At 35.9% G+C, this 24,952-nt stretch overlaps 1 protein-coding gene across 4 annotated transcripts; it reads right to left on the bottom strand.

The window, feature by feature from the left end:
- Positions 1-10,232: 10,232 nt before the first annotated feature.
- LOC110877346 (glutamic acid-rich protein) lies at positions 10,233-15,724 on the bottom strand. Of its 4 annotated transcripts, none has more exons than XM_035974649.1 (4): positions 15,453-15,724; positions 14,743-15,220; positions 12,417-13,401; positions 10,233-11,399 (listed from the first exon to the last, which is right to left on the bottom strand). In XM_035974649.1, exons 2-4 carry the CDS (start codon positions 14,818-14,820, stop codon positions 10,636-10,638), a joined length of 1,827 nt encoding a protein of 608 aa, XP_035830542.1. In that variant the 5' UTR covers positions 14,821-15,220; positions 15,453-15,724; the 3' UTR covers positions 10,233-10,635. The 4 variants fall into 4 exon arrangements, with proteins under 4 accessions (XP_035830542.1, XP_035830543.1, XP_035830548.1 ...); XM_035974650.1 differs by having other exon boundaries at positions 14,743-14,998; XM_035974655.1 differs by having other exon boundaries at positions 14,743-14,843.
- Between the last annotated feature and the right edge of the window lie 9,228 nt (positions 15,725-24,952).

Below are 24,952 nucleotides of genomic sequence, written 5' to 3'. Positions count from 1 at the left end.
TGATAAGGACCGGTAACATTTTGTATAAAGTTATGTATAATTATTTAATTGTTTGTGTTTTAGATATAATCGTTTTCGTTTGATACTAATCTCTCTTGATTGTGTGAAGTCCGGACATTCCGAACGGGTCATGAAGACATAAGGTATGTGGTTAGGCTTTGTTATGTGCATTGAGGACAATACACGAACTTTTGGGGGGTGGTAGGGCCGTTGACGGTTATTGCGTTTAAAAATTTTAACTTATAAAAATTCACAAAAAGATTTTTAATAATTTTTAGGAATTTTTAATGTATATAGTCCATTTATTAAAAGTGCACAAAATTCCTCATATTTTTCATAAAAAAAATGAAAAAGTTGAAAAATTAAAAGACCTTGACTTTTAGGCACCGTCGCCGACGGCGGGTTATACCGTCGCCTACGGCTCTTCAAAAATCACCGTAGCCACAATTTGTCCGTAGACAGCTAAATAGGCCGTCGCCTATTTTTAAAAAAATACCCCCCATCGCCGACGGTCATCACCCCTGTCGCCGACGGTCCTTGAATAATCAGCCGACGCTGATTCGTTTTTGTGGCTTATATCTCGCATCCAAACTTCTTTATGGGCATCCAAACTTAACCCGAAACCCATTTTTACCACACATATGACCCGGAAACCTGATCATCTGTCCCAAGCATCTAAAAACCTCACCAAATCAGTAACTACATCACGTTCTCTCTCCTTCATCTTCACCATCTTCTCCAAAACTTCCTCTAGAACCCTAATCCTTCTACTTCTCATAACTTCTTCAAATCTCTACCAAATCAAGTGATTATTGAGCCTATCTTGAGTGATTTTTCGAGAGGAACAAAACCCACATAACAGTTTCCATCAATTCTTGCTCGTTTGCAAGATTTCTGGGCACGAAATTTTAGGGTTTTTGAGGGTGTTCATCAAAGTACCTTGCTTTACACTTTTTCATAGTTCTTCTTGTTAATCTTCAACAAAGGTATGAACTTTCACTTAATTTATGCTTGATTGTCATATAAATTATTAATTTCTTCCGAAATTTTAAGCTTATGGTTTAAGAGTAGGTTGTTTATCACAATGTAGGATGTTTTAGCATAAATTTTAGGGTGTTTGTTTGATTTGGGTGGGATTTGAGCATGCTTTAGTTTTAGTGACGTGATTACACTAGATTTTTGCATGATTGAACATAGTAGTGATGTTGAACATTGCTGAAATCATGATTTTCTTTTGAAAAATCTTCGGATTAAACATGTTTAGTTGATATAGATGATAAAATGAGCGACTTGGGAAGTTTAAAAAGGCGATTTTACATCTAAATCTCGATTAAAATATAACACTGCATACTATGTTCAATGTTTGAGATTGATTGAGTTTGGGGTATACTAATTGTTGTTCCTTCGTCTTTTGTTTGTAGCCATGTTTCGTGGAAGCAAGAAAGCAAAGACCTCCGGTCAAGGTTCATCTTCGGGAACCGGGTCGGGCTCCGGGGTATATCAAAGACGTTGGGAACAACTAAGTAACGTAGTAGAGGGCGATAGGCAAATTTATAGACAAGATTGGGATTGGGAGGAAGCTAAGAATAGTAGGTCGGCTTCGGTATGGAAATATGAGAAAACAAAGGCTTTTTCCCGGTACCAAAACAAGAGATTGGAAGCCAAAATGTGGAAGATGAAGATGGTTACAGGTATTTCAAAACCTGTAGCCGAAAGGGCGGTTTGTGAGCGTACGGTAGATTTTGAGGAGTTTCGAAAGATTGGTATCGTGCAAAGGTTCGAAAAGATTGGTTGGGAGCGAGTTATTGATTGGTGCGATGATATCACCACTCGAGTATACTTGGGGGCTGTTTGTGAATGGCTATCTACCCTTCGTTTTGAACACTCTGATAGGCCAGCTCATATGTGGCAATTGATTGGTAACATTGGAAAAAACCAAATGATCATGTCCTTCGAGCATATGAATGCTATTGCGAGATTTGACTCGCTTGGGGTAGAAGCTTATGACTACTATGGGTATGATCAATTTTTGGACAACAAGAAAAATGACGCTGATCCAGTGAGGCTTTTAGAGGACAAACTACCGGGTTCTGGGGGTGCAAGTGATTCGAGAACCGATTTGTCTTTGATGGGAAAGATACTTCAAGGTATCTCGTTAGAGAACATTATGGTACGGTTCGGAGACCGTGGAATGGTGAAGGCACCCGACTGTCGGGTTTTGCATGCATTGTTATATGGGACGCCTAAGATCTCGTGGCGTCAAATTGTTATGATCAACACATGGGATACACGGGAATTGTTTAAACGAAAGATGATTCCATATGCAAGGTTGATTAGCGCCATGATTCTCCAACAAAATGCATTGCCTCAAGACTCACTGTGGGTGTCTAAGCCCATTGATCAGTTCAACTTCGCTTCTATGAGGCGACATTGGAGAATAACCGTGAAAGCTTTTGGGCATTTGCACACGGTTGAAGATGAGCAAGGGGATAGTTATCGGTTCAATGACAAAGAGGGTGATGAAGAAGGTGATGAAGAAGAGGGCGATGAGGAGATGCCCGATGTTGAGGAGGAAACTGATCCTTCCGGTCCACGGGGACCGAGGCGTAGGTACAGGAAGAGGCATAGGGAAATCTCTGCCAATGTGGCAGATTTTGTGAATCAAAGGCAAATACTGTCGTATCGATTGTGGACCCATGGAAATCAAGCGGTCTACGACAATGTGTCGGTGGGTATTGGTGAAGCAAGAGAGTACCATGCTAGTAGGAGCGAATGGGAAGAGGCGCAAGGGGCGTACTCGCAGCAACGATGGGGTGTTCAAGCATCTTTCCGCGAGAGGGTGGAAAAGCAGTTGGAGGAACAACAGCTGCAACATGCGTTACAACAGTCACAAATGGAACGCATGATACAGTTGCAAGAGGAAGAAAGGGCCCACAGACGGGCATGGGAAGAAGAGGAGGCTAGGCGCCAAACCGCACAAAGAGAGTTGGACCAATGCTGATGGGGAGCGTTGGCCTTCTCTAACCAGATGGCGATTAATAACTTCAAGGTGCTCCATGACCAAGAGCGCCATCAAAGAGATTATCAAGCCGGTCTCCCATATGCTGAACATTCGGGGTGGACTGATTACCCCAACCTTCCTCATCCGCAAGGGCCATCCGATCCAACCCCTCATTGGCCCGAGGCAGTCGGCTCGAGTTTCGTTCCGATGCCGTACCAACCGCCACCTCAACAAGAGTCAAGCCCGCTAGATAACTACAGGGATATGTTTGAGGCCCTCACTGGTTATCCGTACCAGCCGAACCCGCCAGTGAACCCTAATGAGAGATATCAGCGGTAGAGGCGAGGTATGTCTTTTGTTGTTGTTGTTGTATATTATTTTGTTTTCGTTATTTTCATTTTGTTATTTAAATTCTCGCCTAGTTAAATGAACGTTGTGGGTGTGTTCCCTATATAACCCTCACGAGACCTCTCGTCCTCCCAAGCTATTGGGGGGTTTAAAAGGGCTTGTTGCATGAGCTAAATGCAACCGTGATTCCTACGAAAGTGAGTTAGGTTTGTTGTTGTTGTAATTTATTTTTCCACAAAAATCAAGGTAATTTAACGCATGACTTGGTAATACTTTTATAAAAACGGTAGAACTAAACTCCTAACAAATTTCAATGGTTGTGAGAAGCATGCTTCTACACAAGGGTTAGAATTTGTAGGTATATGATGTTCGAGAGACAACCGGTTTTATGAAGAGAAGAAGAAGACATGGACATCAAGCGACAAAAATCAGGTGCATGCGTTTCCTTTTTACCTTGATTCTTAGTTTAGCAAATAAGTGGAATGTAAATTGTATTGTATTTTTCCGGGGTGAAAATTTGGGGGAATTAGCCGTGTCACATCTCTTGTGCGTTTAATACTCTAGTTTTCACACATTGAGGACAATATGTACTTCAAGTGTGGGGATGGGGGAGTAGTAAAAATTTTCGTTTTTGACCCGTTCATTTAAACACTACACATTGAGGACAATGTTTACCTCAAGTGTGGGGATGGGGGAAAATTTCAAAAAATTTTCAAAATATCTTGTCTAAAAAGCGATCTTAAAAGCACAAGTAACTAAGTCAACAAGGGATGTCACAAACCATTTGATCTTTTGTCATGGTCAAGTTCAAGTTAATAGCATGACGGGTATTTAGTGGGTGGTTATTTGGGAATAATCCGCCTAAGAAACTAGTAGTTTATGCATGTCACATACCATACCCTTCTAGGTATGTGAGAATTTGAGCCACTTTTATATCATAGATTACATGTTTAGGTTTCTTTGTTTGAGTGGACCATTAGTCATATATTGTAGAACTTGCAACTTTTGATACGTTTGAGACTATAGACCGAATACAAGCACGAGAATGATTAAGGCATTAGGTAAACCTTTTCTCTTAAAACCATTTATCTATCCTTACCCAAATAAATCCCCTAGTCGCCCATTTTGAGCCTAAACCTTTCGTTTGACCACCTATAGCCCATAACCGTTAAACCTTTTCTTTTAAGCCCGTGTGATGAAAATTCGATTATAGGAATTGCAATTATATAGTTGTTTTTGATAGTGTACATAAAAAAATCAAAATCAGAAAATGTTATGAAAAAGAGTTGAAAAGGCATTGAGAAAAACACAAAAAGATGTGTCAGTAGTCGTGGAATAAAAGGCGAAAGTTGTTGCCTTATAGTTGATGGTTATATGTAGTTTTGTCTAGGTTCGTGGTTTGTAATAAGAATCGAATTTTCATCACCTTAGCCACTTTAAAAATATCCTAATTCCTACCTTTAACCTGGCCCCGTTACAACCCTCACAAGACCTTATGACTTGTGCTTAGTATTCGTGATCAATAGTGGAGAATGATTGAGTTGCAAGCTTATGCGGGTATATGTTCTAATCGGTTTTGAGTGAATATTCTTTGAAGTGCTAATACATTATAAATACTAGCCAAGTTACAAGCCGAGTGGAGAGAACATTGTGAGGGATATGCATGAATTGTTGGTTTCACGGGCGGGTTAATCTTGGGTAACCATTTGTGCAAATAAAATCACATTACCGTTAAATATGTTGAATATTGTAAAGAGTTTGAACTTTAGCATGACATTGGACCTTAACCTTCGTATCGGGAATGGGGGGTGTATTCGTTGTTCGACCAACGTGAAAGTGAAAAACAGATTTGCTTGAGGACAAGCAAAAGACAAGTGTGGGGATGTGATACGTGGTCGAAAACCGGTGCTTGTAATTGTTTAATTTGATGTTTTCACACAAGTTTTAGTTTCGAATTGCCTACTCTTGATTAGATATGTATTCTGCAGGTCCAACAGAGTTTAAGGAGCTTTTCGGGAGCTTTTCGGGTCACCGGAGTGAAAACCGGACCACCGGGAAGCGAAATGGGTCAACCGGGAACAAGGAACGCGAAAAACGAAGAAGCAGGATTAGGAGCACCGTCGCCGACGCCCATATGGGCCGTCGCCGACGGATGATGGAAAGCACTGTCGCCAAAAAAGGTCCGTAGACAACGTGTTTAACCGTCGGCAATATTCAGCAAACCACGCACCGTCGCCGACGGACACATCCACCGTCGGCGACGGCTCCTCTATGTTGCAGTCGCGAGTGGTTGAAGTTTTAGTTTGTTTGACGAACTAAAGGGATTCTCACCAACCAAACTCGGGAGTTACACAATAATTTGAGTTGGAAACTTCATCTTGGAGGCATCTACCATCCATCTATCACCAACCATTCAACCTTCTTCACCTTCAACACCTGAATCACCATCAAGAATCACCATCAATCATTTACATTCATCATTTAAAACCTAATTCTCCATCCTTCATTCACACTCACCATCTTCATCCACAAACCCTAATCATCCATAATCCTTTCATCCATCAAGCTTCAAGATGACTTCATTCGCCTTCCAATCATCCGGTGATCAAGCTTCATCAATCATGAGCGGCTAATCATCTCGGTATCACCCCGGTGTAGGTAGTTGTTAATTTGAGGGTTTTGAATTGTTCTTGTTTTAACTTAGTGACAATTTGTATTTGGTTTTTGAAACTTTTGACAATAGTATTACATTTGTTGCGAATTCGTGAATTGTCGAACGATGTTAAAAGTTATGACTTTGCGAAAGGGTGATATGTAATTGTACATTTTCGTTGTTAGGATTTACTTGTGTTGATTACAAAGTGTCTTTTTGTCCGTTCTTCGGGACGTTGATAGCTAGTAGCACCTAAGTCACGGTACACTAAATCTGTTAATCGAATGCATTTGAGTTGAAACTAAAACTTGTAGAAATCCTAGGTTAACAATTACCGAAACCGGGCGTGATTCCTTTTTATTATTATTGTTCTAGTAACCATTTTTCTTGCAATCGTTAATTAGTAGTTGTTAATCATTCTCATCAATTCATTCAGTTTAAAATCAACTCTCTCAATTAAACGAAAACATAAAATTATTCTAGCAAGCTTCATAGATTGTGACACTTTTGATAATTCAATCGAATCCACACACAAACCACATACTCTTCGTGGTTCGACCCCTTGCTACCACTAGCTATTTGTTAAGGGTAAATAGGGCTTATAAATCTTATCTTTGACTGGAGCGCAACACTTCGATCAGCATCATACACATAGTTAAATGATGTGGATGATATGTAACATGTACAATACATAATAATGTATTACATACGTGTAATGATACTAAATGTATTCAAGTTCATGTGTAAAAATGTTGTTGCGTATGTGAAATCGTACAGTGGTTGTAAACATGCATACGAACAACAGAATTAATCATATATAACACATAAACACAATATAACACACTTATGTAATAGATAATCATATATTATACCTCTATGATCTACACCGGCAAATTGAACACCATCGGAATGCAGAATAACAGAATTAGACGATGAATGACCAGCAGAACTCGAAGAAGCAACATCATGCGATTTCGTTTGTGAAGTATCATCTTCATACATAGGTCTTTTTCCTCGATCAACAGATACACTTGAACTGTAATCCGAATTCATCGTGTTGTTGTTTGAATTTAACGCAGAAGAATGACCTAATCAACATAACAAAAACAAAATCACGATTATTGATGTACATATTAACAAAAAAAATAGCGAATAACATGAATAAATCATTAATAAATTATATCGATGAAGAATGATTATGATATACCTTCAGTAGACATTGTAATCGATACAGAATTCAGATGAGTATAATGTCGTATATGTAGGAACAGGAAGTTGAATCCAATACGGAATTGATATGCAGAATCGTTGATTTGAATTAGATTATACACATCTAAAAACAAGTGATTTGGATTGCGTAATTTGGGCGTGATAAGAACGGGATATATCAGTTAGAACGTATGGACGATAATACCCCTGTACTTTTTGAGTTTTCAAGTTTTCACTTTAATTATGGGTTTTTAATTGAACCCTCCCCTACTACTTGCATACATATATATAAATGAACATTTATGGTTTTCAAATATTGGTTGGTGCTTATCACGATAGGTGACACAATAATAATAGGATCGCGATATATCATGAGACAGCACACAATTAAAAGGACTTTACAGTTTACCACCAATATTATTAAATGTTCTTAGCATGTGAGACCAAATATGAAATTGCTTCCCTTATTAAGGGTACTTTGTTTTCCGGTTTAAGATAGATATACATGTTTCATGTCGAGTTTCATACCCGTCAAATACTCGTTACTTAATACATATTTACGATGTGGATATACCTATAGGTATTAGGTATACTCATTTATGATCTTGTGTGGTTAAAAAAATACTTGTTAAGATACCCTCTACTCGAAACCCCATCTTAGATTCACCTCAACAACCAATATTTCAACCAACTTTTTAGCAATTCTATAATCAATGATTTCAAGTCTAAACAATTTAACATACAATCATTTTTTTTTTAAATTATACAACATATTAATATACTCGGGAAGATTGGAGTTCTTCCATAGTAGCATCATCACCTTTCTTAACAACTGGATTTACTTCAACTTCTTTGTGTTTCTCATCAACATCTATCTGTTTAACCACTTCCTGACTAACAAAACTAGAAGAGGAACTTCCTTCACCGACAAGTTCCAATCTCTTTCCTACACCAAAATCAGGTAGCTGTGAGTCATGCTCTGTTTCCAGACAAGCTTCGTTGTCTTTGTTATCCATTACCCTGTTTTGGTGGTAGGAGAAAGGAGGTAAACGTTTCTTACCTCGGTGATCCATTTTCACACTAGAATGGTATTTCACTACCAAAAGATCGAACACATTTGTATTTATAGAACATAATTTGAAAAGTTACCGTTTCATTACTTAAACTAGCCGTTGGAAAACATACAAAATGACTTTAGTAAGTCAGACAAACAGTAAATTGCAGATATTTCACCACATGACTACACAGATCAGAAACAACAACCAAGAAACACCTAACACAAACTTGAGTCTTCGAGCTTCAGCTTCCTTTGCCTTCAACCTCATCAAATCTGAATTCTCCTTATTTGACCTCAACAGGGATGGAAGAATCCTCTCACATCTGGGGCATGAAATTGGAGGTTCAATCCACCGAAGCAAACCACAGCCATCGGTCTGGAATGTGATAAGAAAACATAACACACTACTTATCATACATAAAAGTCACTGAAATCGATGATCAACAAACAAATAAAACCTTGCATAGCAAAGAAAACGTCTCCCGGGATTAGCTTCAGTCCAGGATGTTCTAATGCAAGCCGCAACACCACATGAGCATATTGTGTTTGAGCGAACAATATCATTGCTTGTCCACGATGAACCTGATGACATTTTTAGGTTACCTTCGCTTGTTTGATAATGGTGAAAATAGTTGCAGACTTTATAGAGAAGACAACAGCATAACACGAGTTGCAATTTCGGTCCCTGGGGGGCATTCTAGTCTTTTAACACAAAGGGTAACGACAGACTAACGGAATATTGGAGCAGGGACCTGATTGAACGCAATCGACAACCCCAAGGACTGGATTTTTGCGTTTTTTTCAAATGAGGGTTGGTCCTGCGTTTTGATGTAAACCACAAGATGTAAATTGACATTTACTCTCTAATAAATTTAAGTTTCTAACCACTTCAACATACGATTTATCATTTAAAAAACTATATTAATTTGTTTACCAAAAAAAACTATATGAATATATTCAGGTAAACAAGGTCAACGAATCAGGTAACTCGGGGGCATCACCTATTAATCAATGAAAATTTCTAAAACTATTGACATACATGAATTGTTATCTTATTGCGAATCCCGGACGTTTTGACTTTTCCGTCTTCCCTCATGATCGGGTTTTTTTTTGTCATCCCTATTATACAAAAGCTCACAACATTCCTATTATGGCGTATTCATAGCTCCATAAATTTCATGATCGATCACTCAAGTGTTGTCATTGAACATTAGATATTCTTTTGCAACTTTCCATAAAAATATTTAACAGCTGATTTTTTATCAAGAATTTTATAATTTGAGTTATACATGCTCCAAGCATATTAAAGAACAATACAAGAACCGAGAGTGGAATATAATTGTTTTATGCTTACATAAGTTGGGATATCTAATTTTAACGTCTCCACAACTGATTTTAATACTTAGTGATATTAACATACTAAAAATAACACGGTTAGCGACGTTCTAACCAAACGCTGTTAAAAAAAAAAAAAAAAAAAAAAAAAAAAAAAAAAAAAAAAAACACTTGGGCCTCTATGTTTTCAAAGAGGTTTTTTTTCCTTTTACTAGTGAGTTTTAAGTAAACTAGTTCTTATAATCATATACTTAAGACAACCATTGATTATAGAATCAACAAAAATAACGTTGAATCAACACGACCACCCCACATTAAAAAATGGTTCCTTGGCAGACCCATAATTTATTTTCACGTAGGAACTTAACCAAACTTTTAACAAGGCAATGGGGGTGGGGGCGTACGCCCCTGCTTCATACCCAACCCGACTAAAAACAAGAGAAACCCGCTATTTGCGCAATCCCCTTACATCTTCAAACATTAAAAACACAACACATTGTAACACACAATACAACAAAAGATTTTTTTTAAAGAAAAAGGCCCAAAAAACCATTTTAGCATTTAGCAACTTTAATAGATTTGGATCATGTGTTGGGCCAAACAATGGGAAATCATGTATGGAAAAAGAGTCCAGACCAATCACAAGGGGTCATAGATCATAAAACCAATCATCAATGTCAAAAGGATTCATTCATTCATTCATTCCACTCACACCACCCTCTCTTTTTTTCAATATCCCTGTTTTACCCCTGCCTCCTATCTTACATTTCATTTCATTTCATGTAAATACTTACCACCTGTATGTTACAAAATCAAAAATTTGGGATGTAATAGTTATCTCTAACCAACCACCACAAGTTAGCAGCAAGCAAGCAAAGAGCATCTCAGCTTTCAGCAAATATCAATAAACATTGCAGAAGCCACCAGAGCCCTTTTTCAAACCTCGACTCCATATCTTTCTTCTTCTTTAAGAGCTCGAGCTCGACCCCACGTCATCATTCATTATATAGTTTTTTGCTCATTAAAAACCGATTAGTACGGAATAACATATGGCAAAGCACAAACATCAACAGATTCTATGTGCTTAGCTTCAGACCATACCTGGATCTCTGGCTCATTCATCGGTGCTTTCTTAGATCTGGGCCCCGCTTTGCTGCTAAATAGCCATTCTTGGTCATCAAGACCGCACCACGGGTCTAGTTTCGGGACCGAGAGTATTTGTGTCAGGTATTTTGTATCTGGGTGCGGCGGTTTCTTTTTGGGAACAGGCACTGGTGCCGCCTTGTTAACAACAGCAGGCGGTGGTTTTGGTTGTTGTTTGCCAGCTGCAGTTGGTAGTTGTGGTGGTGGTGGCGGTGGTGGTGATGAAAGGGGTGGCAGTTGGTGAGCGGCAATCGGATTTGGGATTGAAGGTGGCGGCTTGCGGGCGGGTGATTGGGCGGCAATGTGATTAGGTAGCGGCTTGGTAGGCGGCGATTGGGAAGCAACATGGTTTGTAATTACAGGCGGTGATTTTATCGGTGAGGGCTTCGACGGAACGTGAGTAAAAGCAGGAGCTGGTGGCTTTTTAGCAGGAATTGATGAGACTGGCTGAGAAGTCATCATGCCGTTGACTCTTTGACCACCCGGTCCACCTTTACTACCGACATTAGAGTTATTGAATGATGCCCCGTGAGATGCCCCTTGCTTGTCTAACAAACTTGTGCCCGGTTTTTGGAGAAAGTCTAGCTTCCTTCCGTTTTCAGGGGAGATATTATTGATGGGCCGGGCCATCTTGTTGGGCCTGGGTTCATTCTCTGTAACGCGATTCAATAATCAGGAAAAACTACCAGGATATGAAGATTTATACTTGTTCGTTTCACATAATGAGGAAATAAAATTCAAATCTGAGTGCACAAAGGTTTCTCATAAATCATAATAAAACGGAAAAAAAAATCATACGAGTTTATCAACTAGTGGTAAACAGGTAATATTACATCATACAATTAAGAAATATTACGGAATATGCCAAAGTTACTACAATTAAGACCTTATTAGATCTTTCATAAAGTTCAAACCTTGGTGCAAGATGCAGCATATTAGAGACTATATCGTACGATAAGGGCATATAAAAAATTTAGGGTTTCACATTGAAGAAAATAGTTGGAAAAAAAATGTTATCTTTCTGGTTTGGTCAAAATGGATCGAGTCAGACCGACCCACAAGCACTTTTCGATCCGATTTTATTAAGAGTAAAGTACACGGATGGTACTCCCTGTGGTTTACCAAAATTCTGGATTTGATCCCTAGCTTTCCAAAAGTACACAGATGGTCCCGTCGTTTACACTTTGTAACGCAATTAGTCCCCAACCAACAAATCTAAAGGTTTTAGCATGTCCAACTTAGGGACTAAACATGTTACAATGTGCAAACCATAGGGACCATCCATGTACTTTTGGAAAAGTTGGAGACTAAATGCGTTACAAATTGCAAACCACAAGAACCATCTATGTATTTTCGGAAAGCTGGGGACCAAATCCAAAATTTTAATAAACCGCAGGGACCATTCGTGTACTTCACTCTTTTAATAAATTATATTAGTGTGCAAAGATACAAAAACTATATTATCACATAAATAATCTAACTTCTTTTAGTAAACCATTTGAACAGTTTCCTTTTCAGTTAAATTCTTTGGACTAACCCACTTGACCCGTTATAAATAGAACATAGCCCAAATCAACTCATTAATAGATAAATGGGTCGAATATGCCACCTCTTAAATAATAGATCTTGATAATAAATTTTAGTAAGAATTCGAAAGAAAGAAAACTCACCATGCAAAACACCGTTTGTCTCCATAGCTTTCCGTTTCTTTAAGTTTCCGTCATTACCAACGCCTTGAAAACTATTTTCCAACGTATACGCAGACAAACTATTAGCACCATCGACCGTATCACTCTTCATAGTATCATTGTTTTTCTCCCTCTTGACTTTTTTCTGCTCGCTTTTTTCCCTTAATTTCTCCGGCTTTTTCTCCTTTTCCATTTTCTGTTTATCCCGATCTTTGTTTTTCCGCTTATCATCACTTCCTATTTCTCGCATTTTCTCAACCCTTCTATCACCCAAAGGTGGTGGTGGCGGTGTTGCACCGTTAACCCTATTCGGAACCGCTACATTGCCACCATATCCCGCCACATCCATGACCGATTGCCGTCCGTCAACTCCTCTTTCTTTCGTTTTCTCAATCCTTCGGTTATCTAAAGGTAGTGTTGCACCATTAATTCTACTCACCGCCACATTGCCGCCAAATCCGGCTGCATCCATGACCGCTTGCCGCACATCCGCCTTTTGAGTTTCGACTTTGTTACCACTATTTTTTCTACCGTCAACGACAAACTGCTGGCTACCGATTCCCTTTTCTTCGTCTCTAATTCTTCTATCCAATTCTTGCACAAATTTGAGATTTTCAGTATCCCCGACCTTAGTCCTGTTTTGTTCAGTCCTGTTTCTGAACAAAACGCCATTTTGGTGGGGATATTGTATCGACGGTTTCTTGTCATCAATGGAACCGATTTTCTCTTTAGTTTGTTCATTCTGATGATAAAGTGTTTCCCCGTTATACCCCTCAAATTGGCCGTGTATATTTTTCTCGTCGGGGGTACTGGTTTTACTCTTCTCCTTATCTTTCTTCTTGTCACGGTGTTTATCCTTTTTGTCTTTTTTCTCTTTGTGCTTCCCTTCGCTTCTATCTTTTTCCCTTTTTTCTTTACTATCTTTTTTGTCTTTGTCCTTCTTGTGCTTCTTCTCTTTTCGCTTTTCCTAAAGAAAAATATGGTGACACAAGTAAGAAAATGCAGGTAACTACGCATTGTCGAACATATTCGGCTACAAAGGAAGTATAAAACCGAAAGCCAAAAATATATTGATTACTTAGGTTATTTCATTTGTATCATGTCCCAATAAAGAAAACTTCACGGTATTATTGTGTGCAGTTATCGAACTTTCATGCATTTAAAACAAGTCGATGTTAAATAAAGATGATGTCATGATGACCCATTGTGCTATAATGAAAAACAGACAAATCCATGATTCATATTAAGCAGTACCAAATATATATATATATGAAACATGCATCTTCTAGTAGATGGAATAGGAATATAACTAATAAGACAATCACAGATAAGAATGCGTTAATTAAAGACGAACAAAGTCCAAATACGAAAATAAATTTGTACAAAATAGACATCCTGATCACCCGTAACTCCGTAAGTCCATAAGATCAGTCATCGTTGACCTCCCTAGATTCCTAATTCAGTCTGCCTTTGTTAATATAGTAATATAATAATATATAAGCGCATTTTGGAAAATTAACTCATAGTTGAATTATGCATGTCAATATGCACCAGTCAAAACATGGAGGCTATATAAGTATGCACATAGGTATCAACATAGTTATCATTGAGAAGTTTTGTTGTAGATTTGAGAAAAACTGTTGAAAGAGATAAATGTTTTCATCTTTACAGACGTCTCGTCATTATATCAAGTGAGGTGTCTTTGTTAAAAAGTCAAACCACTTTCCTAAAATGATGATGCCATCAATATCAGATACTATAATACAACGACATCTTAACAAGAACATGTTCTCAAAATGCCACTCTAAAGTGTCAATAACGACATCACCATCAATAACTTCAAAAGTAGTTACGAGCAATAAACTTTTTCATTAACAACTTAAAACACATGTCAAAATTCTTCTTTATGTCAACCGTGATTTCAAGGTGCATTTACGTAAGTAAAGTGAAGTCACACTTACCATACAGGAACACCGTAGTAACATGTATGAAACCCTATTATAGTATAGCTTCTATACGTCCGGTATACACACATATTAATCACATAAAAACAACATGCGAAAACCGGTTTCCCGAAATAACTAGGTCATGTCTAGTTATCTACTATAATCACCACTAACCAACTTACAAACGACGAAAACGCATCATCAACACAAACACACATTGCAACATAATTAATTAAATGCCCCAAAATACTATGATGCATGATTCTTTCTCCAACTATTACCAAAACTAACACAACAAAAACATTTTACAAAGGGTATCGGATTCTTTAAAAAACACACAATAACAACAGTGCTCGAGTTACCTTCTTCAGCAAGTCCGGATCATCAACTAACGGTTTCTTTTCATATCCCGGTGGCGGAAACGGAAAGCACCGAGACATTGCGCAAACTGCACAAACAACAACTATAACAAACACCAATAAACAAAACCTTTTCAACCACTTCTAAAATCAACAGTCCCAACATGTAAACAAACCACCAACTATATTCATCTCCATTAATCATATCCTTCCACTCATTTCAACATTCAAACACTCTTCGAATCACCTCGAACAGTAACTGTAATCCACACTTAAAACTTTTAAATCAAAACATCCACTTATAAAGTATGAATTATGATCACTACCCAATAAAGATTATTAATTTCTTAAACTCAAATGTAACCCTCAAGTTAAAATCGCAAATCCCAAATCCCTAATCCCCAATCACAAATCTTGATCAAAATTCGAAACCCTAATTCTCCAAAAACTCAAATGTAACCCTTGAACTAACCGATCGGACCTAAAAACGAAAAAAAAAAACCCTAAATCCAAAATCACTAAATAAAGCTCAAATAGCAAAGTTTGAAATATCCAATCGAATAAAGTGATTAAAAGATCAAACCCCAAAAAAACCCCAATAACAATCGCTTTCCAAAAGCGCTTTACAGCTCGAATCAAGCAATAAAAATGGGATTTTTACGAGAGTGACGATGAATTGGAATGAAATTGGATGTTCCGATTGAATAATTTACCTACAAAGTGGGCATTGGTGGGGATTGAAGGGAGTAAAGAGGTTGTAATCGGATACAGGAACAGGAAGAGTTTCTCTCTCTAGAATTGAGAGTTTGGGTTAATTTGTGTTCGAAGTGTGAGAGTTTTTGCGATGGATTTGTTGGAATTGAGTACGATTTTTGTTGAGAATTCAGAGGCGAAAGAGGCAAAGATGGGGGCCGAAACCCACATATATAGAGAAGGTGTTTTAGAGAGAGAGAGGAAGAGAGAGAGAAAGGGGGTGATTTTTTGTATGTAGTGTGTATGTATATGTTATGTACCCAGGTTGTATGAATATATGATTTTTTTTAGAACGCGACTTTCTTGTATTAGGTTACCGCGTTCTTCATATTGAAAACCTTCGTTTTTTTTTTCTGGTCAGACTATGTTGTCTTAATCGGGTCCACACTAGCTTTAGAGTTTGGCTTAGGCATTTTCCCGGAAAACCATACCGCCAACTGTCACTTAACAATCGTTGTGTCACCACAAAAGCGGAACTCTCTGGCGTAACACACGGTGAAATAAAAACTCGAATGGGCTCAGGATAAAGCCTGATACCACTATATGAATATATGATTTGATGATACAAGTTAAAGGTAGTGTTAAAATTTGGATTCACTATTTTCTTAAGAGTAAATTACGTTTTTGGCCTCTATGGTTGTAACACTTTTACTATATTAGCCCAAAATAAGACTTTTTTAACATATCTGTCCCTATGGTCTCTATAACTAACCATTTTGGCCTCTAATGGGGGCCAAAATGGTTAGTTATAGAGACCATGGGGGCCAAAATGGTTAATTACAGAGACCATGGGGGCAGATATGTTAAAAATTCTTATTTTGGGGTAATATAGTAAAAGTGATATAACACAGGGGCCAAAAACATAATTTACTCTTTTCTTAATGTGAATAACTTTTTCAGAATGTTAAATTATAAATTTTCAATATTTATCTTGAGATTAAGAAAATATTTATCTTGAATTTAGTTTTCTAAAATTTGAGATTAAGAAAATAGGTAAAGTTATTCTATAAAGTTTTCTAAAAATAAAAAGCGTACAAGGTTATAACAGATCGCAAAATATAACACAATGCCGAAAAATATATTAAAGAAAAAAGACATAATGACTCATAAAAATAACACAACGACGCAAATATAGAAAAACACAATGATAAAGATAAATAAAAGGGTTATTGGATTTTATCATCCTTAACTATTGACCATTGGCCGCTGCCACCCCCAACTATCACTTTGACGCCTGTCGCCTCCAACTTAACACTTAGTGTGTTCTGTCACCAGATCACTAACTTTTGATCATGTTACTATACTTTTAGGGGTGTCCTAAGATCCGTAAAACCTTCCCAAGATCCCTATTACACCCCAAAAAGTGCAGTAACAGGATCAAAAGTTAGTGTTCAGTTAACGGCTTGGTGACATAACATATTAAGTGTTAAGTTGAGGGTGACGGGCGTCAAAGTGATAGTTGGGGGTGGCAGCGGTCAATAGCCAATAGTTAGGGGTGATGAAATCTAATAACCCTAAATAAAAAGACACAATTATGTAAACAAAAAAGTCTAAAATCTACAAGCTAAACATCTAAAAACAAAAACCTAAAATATTACATCGTAGAGTTCGATAAGACGGTTCAAATGCCGATTAAATAAGGTCAATCGGAGTTTGTTTGATTCATTTCTTATGATTTCTTATTTTTAGGAGAATTTGTATACGATTCTAACCCTAAGAAAATAATTATAAACAGGAGTTTAGTTTTCTAGAATAATTTCCGTTCATTTATTTTTATGATAAAACTGAATAAATACGCAGGTGTTTATTTTTTTATATCTTTTTTGACATACCAGCTATAATTTTGTTGGAAACTGAGTTCTATTCTTTTTGTATTGTAGGCAATATTGGTATCGCATCAGTACAATGATTAACCGAAATTGATATCGATTACCATGATAGATTCTTAGACCATGTGTAATGGGCGTCGCCCACTAGCCACATCACCAAATAACTATTGGGAACACCATTACGTGGCGTTAATGAGGTGGTGTCGGGGGCGTTGGGGTAGTAAACAGTGTTGGAATATTGGGATTGATAAGCGACTAGTTAGTCGGACACTAATTAATTTATAGATAATCGGTGAATTAATCGCTAGTCGGCCTTAGTCGGCTCTCACCGGCCGGAAATAGCGATTTCAGTGAGATTCCAGTCAGATCCTGATCAAAATTTGGTCAAAACCTGTAAATTGCAGTGATCAATCTGGCATAAAAAAATGGATAGATGAATGGTTAAAACGTGTACACTTAAAAATTACATTTAAAAATGTATGTATGTATGTACGTACGTACGTACGTACGTAGGTATGTATGTATGTATGTATGTATGTATGTATGTATGTATGTATGTATGTATGTATGTATGTATGTATGTATGTATGTATGTATGTATGTATGTATGTATGTATGTATGTATGTATGTATGTATGTATGTATGTATGTATGTATGTATGTATGTACGTACGTACGTACGTACGTACGTTGTATGTGTAAAACTAAAAATTACATATAAAATCTCAATCTAATTAATCATGAGTAATTCCGATTAATTGATAGTCGGTATCCCACTGACTGACTATCGCTTAGCAATTCTTAAAACCATGACACTAACTAGAGTTAAAGCATGGGAGATGGGTTCCTTTTTTCGCCAACCAAATAATGACACACCGTACTCCTTTTTTTCACTTATTAATCATTACCATTACAAATAGTTTATCGGTTAGTAAGTGATAGCCGCAATGCCTACCTGTCACTTAGTTTTCACTCAGTAGCCATTACCATTATTATTCGTCTTATTGTTTTAGATTGGTGTAGAAAATGTGTTGATATCATTTTAAGCATATCACAACTTTATATGTTTGAGTTTTATTACTTGATTGTTACGTCAGGTGATGGTAACGTAATGAATCAAAATTGATACCGTTCAAATTCTCGTGTCTATCGCTCGGTGGAATTCCCGAGTATAGAGAAGGTTTTTTCAGAGAGAAAAAACAGAGGAAGAGGGGGAGTAATTGTTATATGTAATTGTATGATTAATTTTTATCCACCTAATTGTGTTAACAGAGTAGGGATAGTGTAAAAAGTGTCTAAAGTGTGAGAAGCGTAAGAAGTGTTTTAAACCATTAGATTTTTGATCTAATGGTTGAGATCAGTAGGGACCAAATTATAAATTGTGTTTTAATTATATGGATTGATTTGAAAATTGTAGGGGTAATTGTGTCTTTGTATATGTTTCAAATTAGGTAACCTCTCCTAAATTCTAGTGATTCACTCCTAAATTCTAGCGATTCAAATTTAACTGCTAAATTCTATCGATCCTAAATTCTAAAAATACTGAGATATGTAAATACTACAAGAAATGTATAACACTATACATCCATCATATAACACTATACGTCCATCATATAACACTGTATAATATTATATAACACCATATAATACCATATAACACTATGTAACACTATATAACACTATATAACACTATGTAACACTATATAACACTATATAACACTATATAACAATATATAACACTATACATCCATCATATAACAATATATAAACCAAAGAACATTATATAACACCACATAACACCATGTAACACTATATAACACTATATAAAAATATATAACACTATACAGTTCTAAATGGTGGTTGCACTATAGAATTAATAATTGATGGTGTTATATATTGTTTTTTGGTGATTGCACTACAGAATTATATAACACTAAAAATTATTATATAACACCATGTAACACTATATAACACCATATAAAAATATATAACACTATACAGTTCTGAATTGTGGTTGCATTACAGAATTATATAACACTACAGAATTAATAACCGGTGAAAGAGATGACACAAATTCGTAGATTAATTCTTAAATTCGAATTCCTATAATAAAGGGTGGCGGTTATTTTTGGCAATTATTTTTTAATCAATTAATTGAAAGAAATAGAAAATTACTAATTCACCCTTTTAAATTAATTTAGATATAGAACACTTGTCATCACCACATTATTTCTCACTCTTTTCACAATATTATATTAATGTACATGATCATCTACCTGTGTTAACATATGATTTAATTGTATGAGTAATTATTATCCACCTAATCTTTATATGTAATTGTATAAATAATTTTTATATGCAATTGTATCCACCTAATTGTGTGAACATATGATCTAATTACATTACATTACATAAGCTAAAAGTAACTAGTATTAGAATTTATTGATTATTTTCTAAATGTGAATATTTTTTTATATGCAGTTGTATCCACCTAATTGTGTGAACATATGATTTAATTACATTACATTACATAAGCTAAAAGTAGTATTAGAATTTTATTGATTATTTTCTAAATGTAAATATTTTTTGTTGTAAGTTAAAATATATATTTTAAATATTTATCTTGAGATCAATGAAATATTTATAATTAGGTTAGGTATCTATATACTAGACGGTTAAGAAAATTCAAATATATAATTCATAAATTAACATTACAATTTGAATTCGCAAACATAAAAATAGATTAGAGGTAAAGGTGGATATAGTTATATATGTTTTTTAGGGACAAATGTATTTGTACTCTACGTACAACAATTGTACAAATTTAATGCTGAGACCTCATCTTTAAAAAACATATGATTTACTAAGTAGGTTAGCCAAAGTTGTCGAATATACTTTATATGCTTACGATTCTAGTAATCATGAAAACAAATTAACATTTGAATGACCATCTTATGTTGAAGTTCTACATTGGTGTTGGGAATTGCTTAATAAACTTTTTTTTATGTTTATTTTGTTTTAATATATGAAATAATAGTTTTTTTGAAAGGTGTGAATTATTCGCGAATGCCGGGAGATCTAGCATACGTTGTCTTAACTGGGTCCGCGCTAGAGAGCCCCCTCGCACAATAGATCCCCAATTTAAACCCCTCAATGAGAAACCCCTATCACCAATACTCAAACTTGAGACCTTGAGGGGAAAACTCACCCGGGCCCACCATAAGTGGAACTTAAATACCCGTGGCCACCACTAGAGCACTAGTGATGGTTGCATATGGTTATTTGATAATTAGAAAAGGTTTATTTAAATTGTTAAAAAGATGTTTAGCCTTTGAAGATATAAAACGCAAGATCATGATGCATGGGTTTATAAATTTAGTATGTAATGAATTTGTATTTGTATCCTCTTAAATACGAATACATCAACTAGTTCATGGTTACTTAGCATAATTATCATGCAACGGTTAAATGGTTGATGCATATTTTATTTGCACATTTCATATTAATAACCAAATTCAGATTAGTCTGCCAATGAGCAAGTAATCGAAAAGATTGAACCACGATTGGAAAAATACTGAATAAATTTTACTCAAATCATTACAATAACTCATGATTTAGTTTTGTATATAAAACATTTATAACTAAATCGAAGTATCGAGCCATCTTGTATATTATATTATATTTCCATGAAGGAATGAAAAAGAGAAAGCCCAAAAAAATCATATCTAGCTTTGTTTCGAGTCACTGGCGAACTATAGTGGGTGCTCGGTGTGCACCCGCCCACCCCAATGTTTCGGTTAGAAGTGTATAAGTTCCGATTTTTTGTCCAAAAAATTTAAAATTATATAGGATCGTCCCCCGATTATTTTTCCTAAATTGTATATCCTAAATATTTATAAACTTTGTATATAAATAATAAGTAGTTTGCTAATATACACTTTGTTTTATTTGGAATTATTATTATTTGACCCGACTTGAATCGAATAGCCAACCTGACCCGACCCGAAACATAACAATATGACAAAAAATTTTGGGTCCCATCACTTTACGCCCCCTCGAAACTTTTGGTAAAGCTCCGCCACTGTTTCGAGTTATTTTTCAAGCTATATATTTGTATTTTATTAGGTCAAATTGACTAACTTAAAGTTGTAGGTCACTATTAGGAGTATAACTTTGTAGGGAGAGTTTAGCGAAGACCGCAAATATAGATCCAAAATATCATTGATCGACTCATAGCTAAACCAATGATGTCACTAGTCGAAGAACTATTTCAGTTATAACCAAAACTGGTTAGTCGCTAAATCCACAATCAAACATTTTAATCATCATTTTGGTTCAAGACCAACAAATCAACGTATTCACCTCTAGATTTTTCAAGCAATCCAATATTTTTTTTCCAATCATTTCTTTAGGCTTTGTGTTATGCTTTCATCTCTCTTTATGCCCCCCTTTCCACATCGAAAAGTTTGATTCGCTCTATCATAGAAATGAGATTGGTACAATACCCGTACTTGTACCCATACTTGTACCAGTACCAAAAATATCAGTACCGAATTTGAACAAAACTAGGTACCAAATATATTGATATGGTACGGGTACGAGCATTTTGGTACGGCACCCTCGTTTTGGTACCACTTTGTTTTATTTTAGTTTTTGAGAACTCGTACGACACTAAATAGGTAAAATGGGCATGAATACCAATATAATACAACTAACAAATAGGTAAAATTGGTACGAGTACTAATACGATATGGGTACCAAATAAGTAAAATCAATACAAGTATCATAAATACCATAATACGAAATAAAACATAATATAAAAAAAAAACTTTTAAAGTTCTATATAAAATTCGATACTAGTACCATTTTTGTATTGTACTCATACCCTTACCAATACCAAAAGTACAGAATACCAAAATCAATAAAAGAAAGGTACCAATACATGTATCGTATACCTAAAATCGATAAAGTCTAGCATGAGATCTACAAACACTCTACAACCACACTTGTGAAAACCTCTCAATCTCAGACTATCTTCATTCACAACCCAGCTGAACCCAACCTTTAATAAAAAAACTAATTTCTCATTCTTGAATCTACAAAACTCAACCTTTCATTCCCATTAACAACCCAACCCAAACATACTTTTATTAAATATATATTTATTTTATATTAAAATGTGTTTTTTAAACAAAATCTATTTTTAATAAAACTTATATCGGGATGTTCAGAAAATTTTTTTAAGAAATACTGTGTATTTAGTTTTTCTTATAAGTTTAATTATAAAAAGTTATTTGAGTAATTCAATTGATGAGGGAAATAGTAATTAATAAAAAATGATGCATCAATCAAGTTTGGACAAGTGGATGAAGTTGAGCATGGTTTTGGGTCATGATCTAGGTTGCTCCAACAACCTGGTTGTGGGTTTCAATTTCTTTTTTCTTTTTTTTTAATTTTAATACAACCAATATTATTTTGCCAAGTGACAACCAACCTAAATAATGGTCACCAATAAGGATAGTCTGATAGCAAGCGCAGTCAAGCTCCCTTTGAATGATGTTTCATGCCCAACTTGATGATGTAGCAAATGAGACGTAAACCCATAACACACAAACTTAAGTTAAAAAGTTGCATTTAACCCCCTTTAAGCTTTTTAAACTCTACATAATCCCTTAGAGATTGATTTGTTGCATTGAATTGGTTGGAATGTCTCTAAATAAAGTCAATCCCAAAAATCAAGTGACTTTCACATGGAATATTTTGCTTATAAAGTTTCCATAGATATCATAAAACAAATGTTTTATTTGTCTCGTGTAAATCAATCACTTTAACAAAAGAAATGATAGTAGACTGTTTTACCTCTCCAATAACAACAAAATAAGATAACGCAACTAAACCATGTCACCATCAGAAATTCTATATATTTGTAATTGTAAACTAAATTTCATAACTAAAACTGTGAGAAGAAGAAAAATGTTGTGATTTACCCATCAAAAATTACACAACTTATATGAAGTGAATAACCATGATTGGGTTCTCAAAGTATTAGTTTAAAGTTTAAACTCATGTATTTATTGATTATTGATTTAGACATTATGTCATAACATTCAAACATAGACATTGTATCACATAGTTTTACTAAAAGTGTATTGTATTAACAGAGTTTATAAAAAGATATGTCAAATTAAATGTGACAATAATGTTTCATATATTTATTGCAAACAAAACACAAAAAAAAGGGATAAATATGTAATAATCCAAAAAAAAAGTGTAGAACACGCGCTACACTAAAGCGTGGAAAAAGGAAGCAAAAAATATACATAAATAAAAGGAGTTTGATACCAGGAAGGAAGTCATTTGCTCAAATGCATGTGGGTGGATAGCTACACGAATAACTCCACTCCACGTGGCATCTCCCCCCGACAACTTTTCGTAATATCTGTCCGTACACGTGTCACTTTTCTTGCACCTCTTTCCAATTAATTTTTTATTCCTTTGTTCACAAAGAGAACCACAATAAAAAAATATTAAATTTTATTGATATATATTATCTATCAGGGGATTCTATTGGCACAACATATGGGTTATTCGTACATTTTGGAAGTCCAATACGGATCGTATTTAAAGTTAAGACATGGCAGACTGACAGGTGTAGGAGTTGTCTAGCGGCTGACCTATACGCATCGTATAAGCCTATACGATGTATTAAGCCCTTGAACTTTTGAGGTTTGATTTTTTGGTGTATTGTGTTTGTTTTTGGTGTTTTGGGTTTGGTTATTGGTGTTTATTGTTGGTTATTTTTGTTTTAGTGAATTTAATTTTTTTTATCGTTACGTATCGTATTATAGCGTATCGTATGACATTTTTAACTTTTTAATATTTCATCGTGACGTGTCGTATGATATCGTATCATCCTTGTACCGTATCGTGTCGTATCGTAGTTGTGTTTTGTATTATTTTTTATGTTGACGTATTCATGACGCGTGATATTTACATTTTACGTAACCAAGCAAACCAATCTAAACAGTCAAAATAAACAATCACAAATACAAATAAACTGAAACTGCAAATTTAATTACATAATAAGTTTGTATATATACATGACATTGTCCAAGATACATAAACTGTCAAAATAGAAAAAACCACAACGATCCTACACCGCTGGATCTTGACCCTCCTAACTGGTGCCTGAGGGCCCCGCATCCTGTCCAGGGCGATGCGACACCGACGGTATCGGCAATGGGGTCCGACCACGGTCGGTAGCCGCTTGTATATCGCCCGCATGAGAAGGGCCTCAGTACGGCGGTGATGGGTGTCTATCCGCGCCTGCAGCCGGTCCTCCATCTGCTGTAACGCAAGCGCCTCAGTACGGCGGTGATGGGCGTCTATCCACGCCCACCGGCCACCGCCGCCCCCGCACGTCCACCTCTACTACGTCTGCCACCGCCATCATGGGGTTATATCGTTTTGGCCTTTAATAGGCATTGTATAGGCCTATATGATGTGTATTACCCTTGTTTTTTTTTTTTTTTTTTTTTGAAAATTGGGGGTAATACGAATCGTATAGGCCTATACAGTGCGTATTACCCCCCTGAATTTTCAAAGGACCACCTGGTTTTTTGAAAAAATCA

This window comes from Helianthus annuus, chromosome 1, assembly GCF_002127325.2.
Source record: "Helianthus annuus cultivar XRQ/B chromosome 1, HanXRQr2.0-SUNRISE, whole genome shotgun sequence".
Lineage (NCBI taxonomy): Eukaryota > Viridiplantae > Streptophyta > Magnoliopsida > Asterales > Asteraceae > Helianthus > Helianthus annuus.
Note: the sequence above shows the minus strand (reverse complement) of the source record. Positions and strands in the feature narration are given on the sequence as shown.

Coding starts and splice junctions, on each gene's coding strand:
- LOC110877346 (XM_035974649.1), bottom strand. CDS start 14,820: ATGTCTCGGTGCTTTCCGTTTCCGCCACCGGGATATGAAAAGAAACCG. Junction 13,402..14,742: donor ATCCGGACTTGCTGAAGAAG/GTAACTCGAGCA, acceptor ATTTTTCTTTAG/GAAAAGCGAAAAGAGAAGAA. Junction 11,400..12,416: donor GACAAACGGTGTTTTGCATG/GTGAGTTTTCTT, acceptor ATCGCGTTACAG/AGAATGAACCCAGGCCCAAC.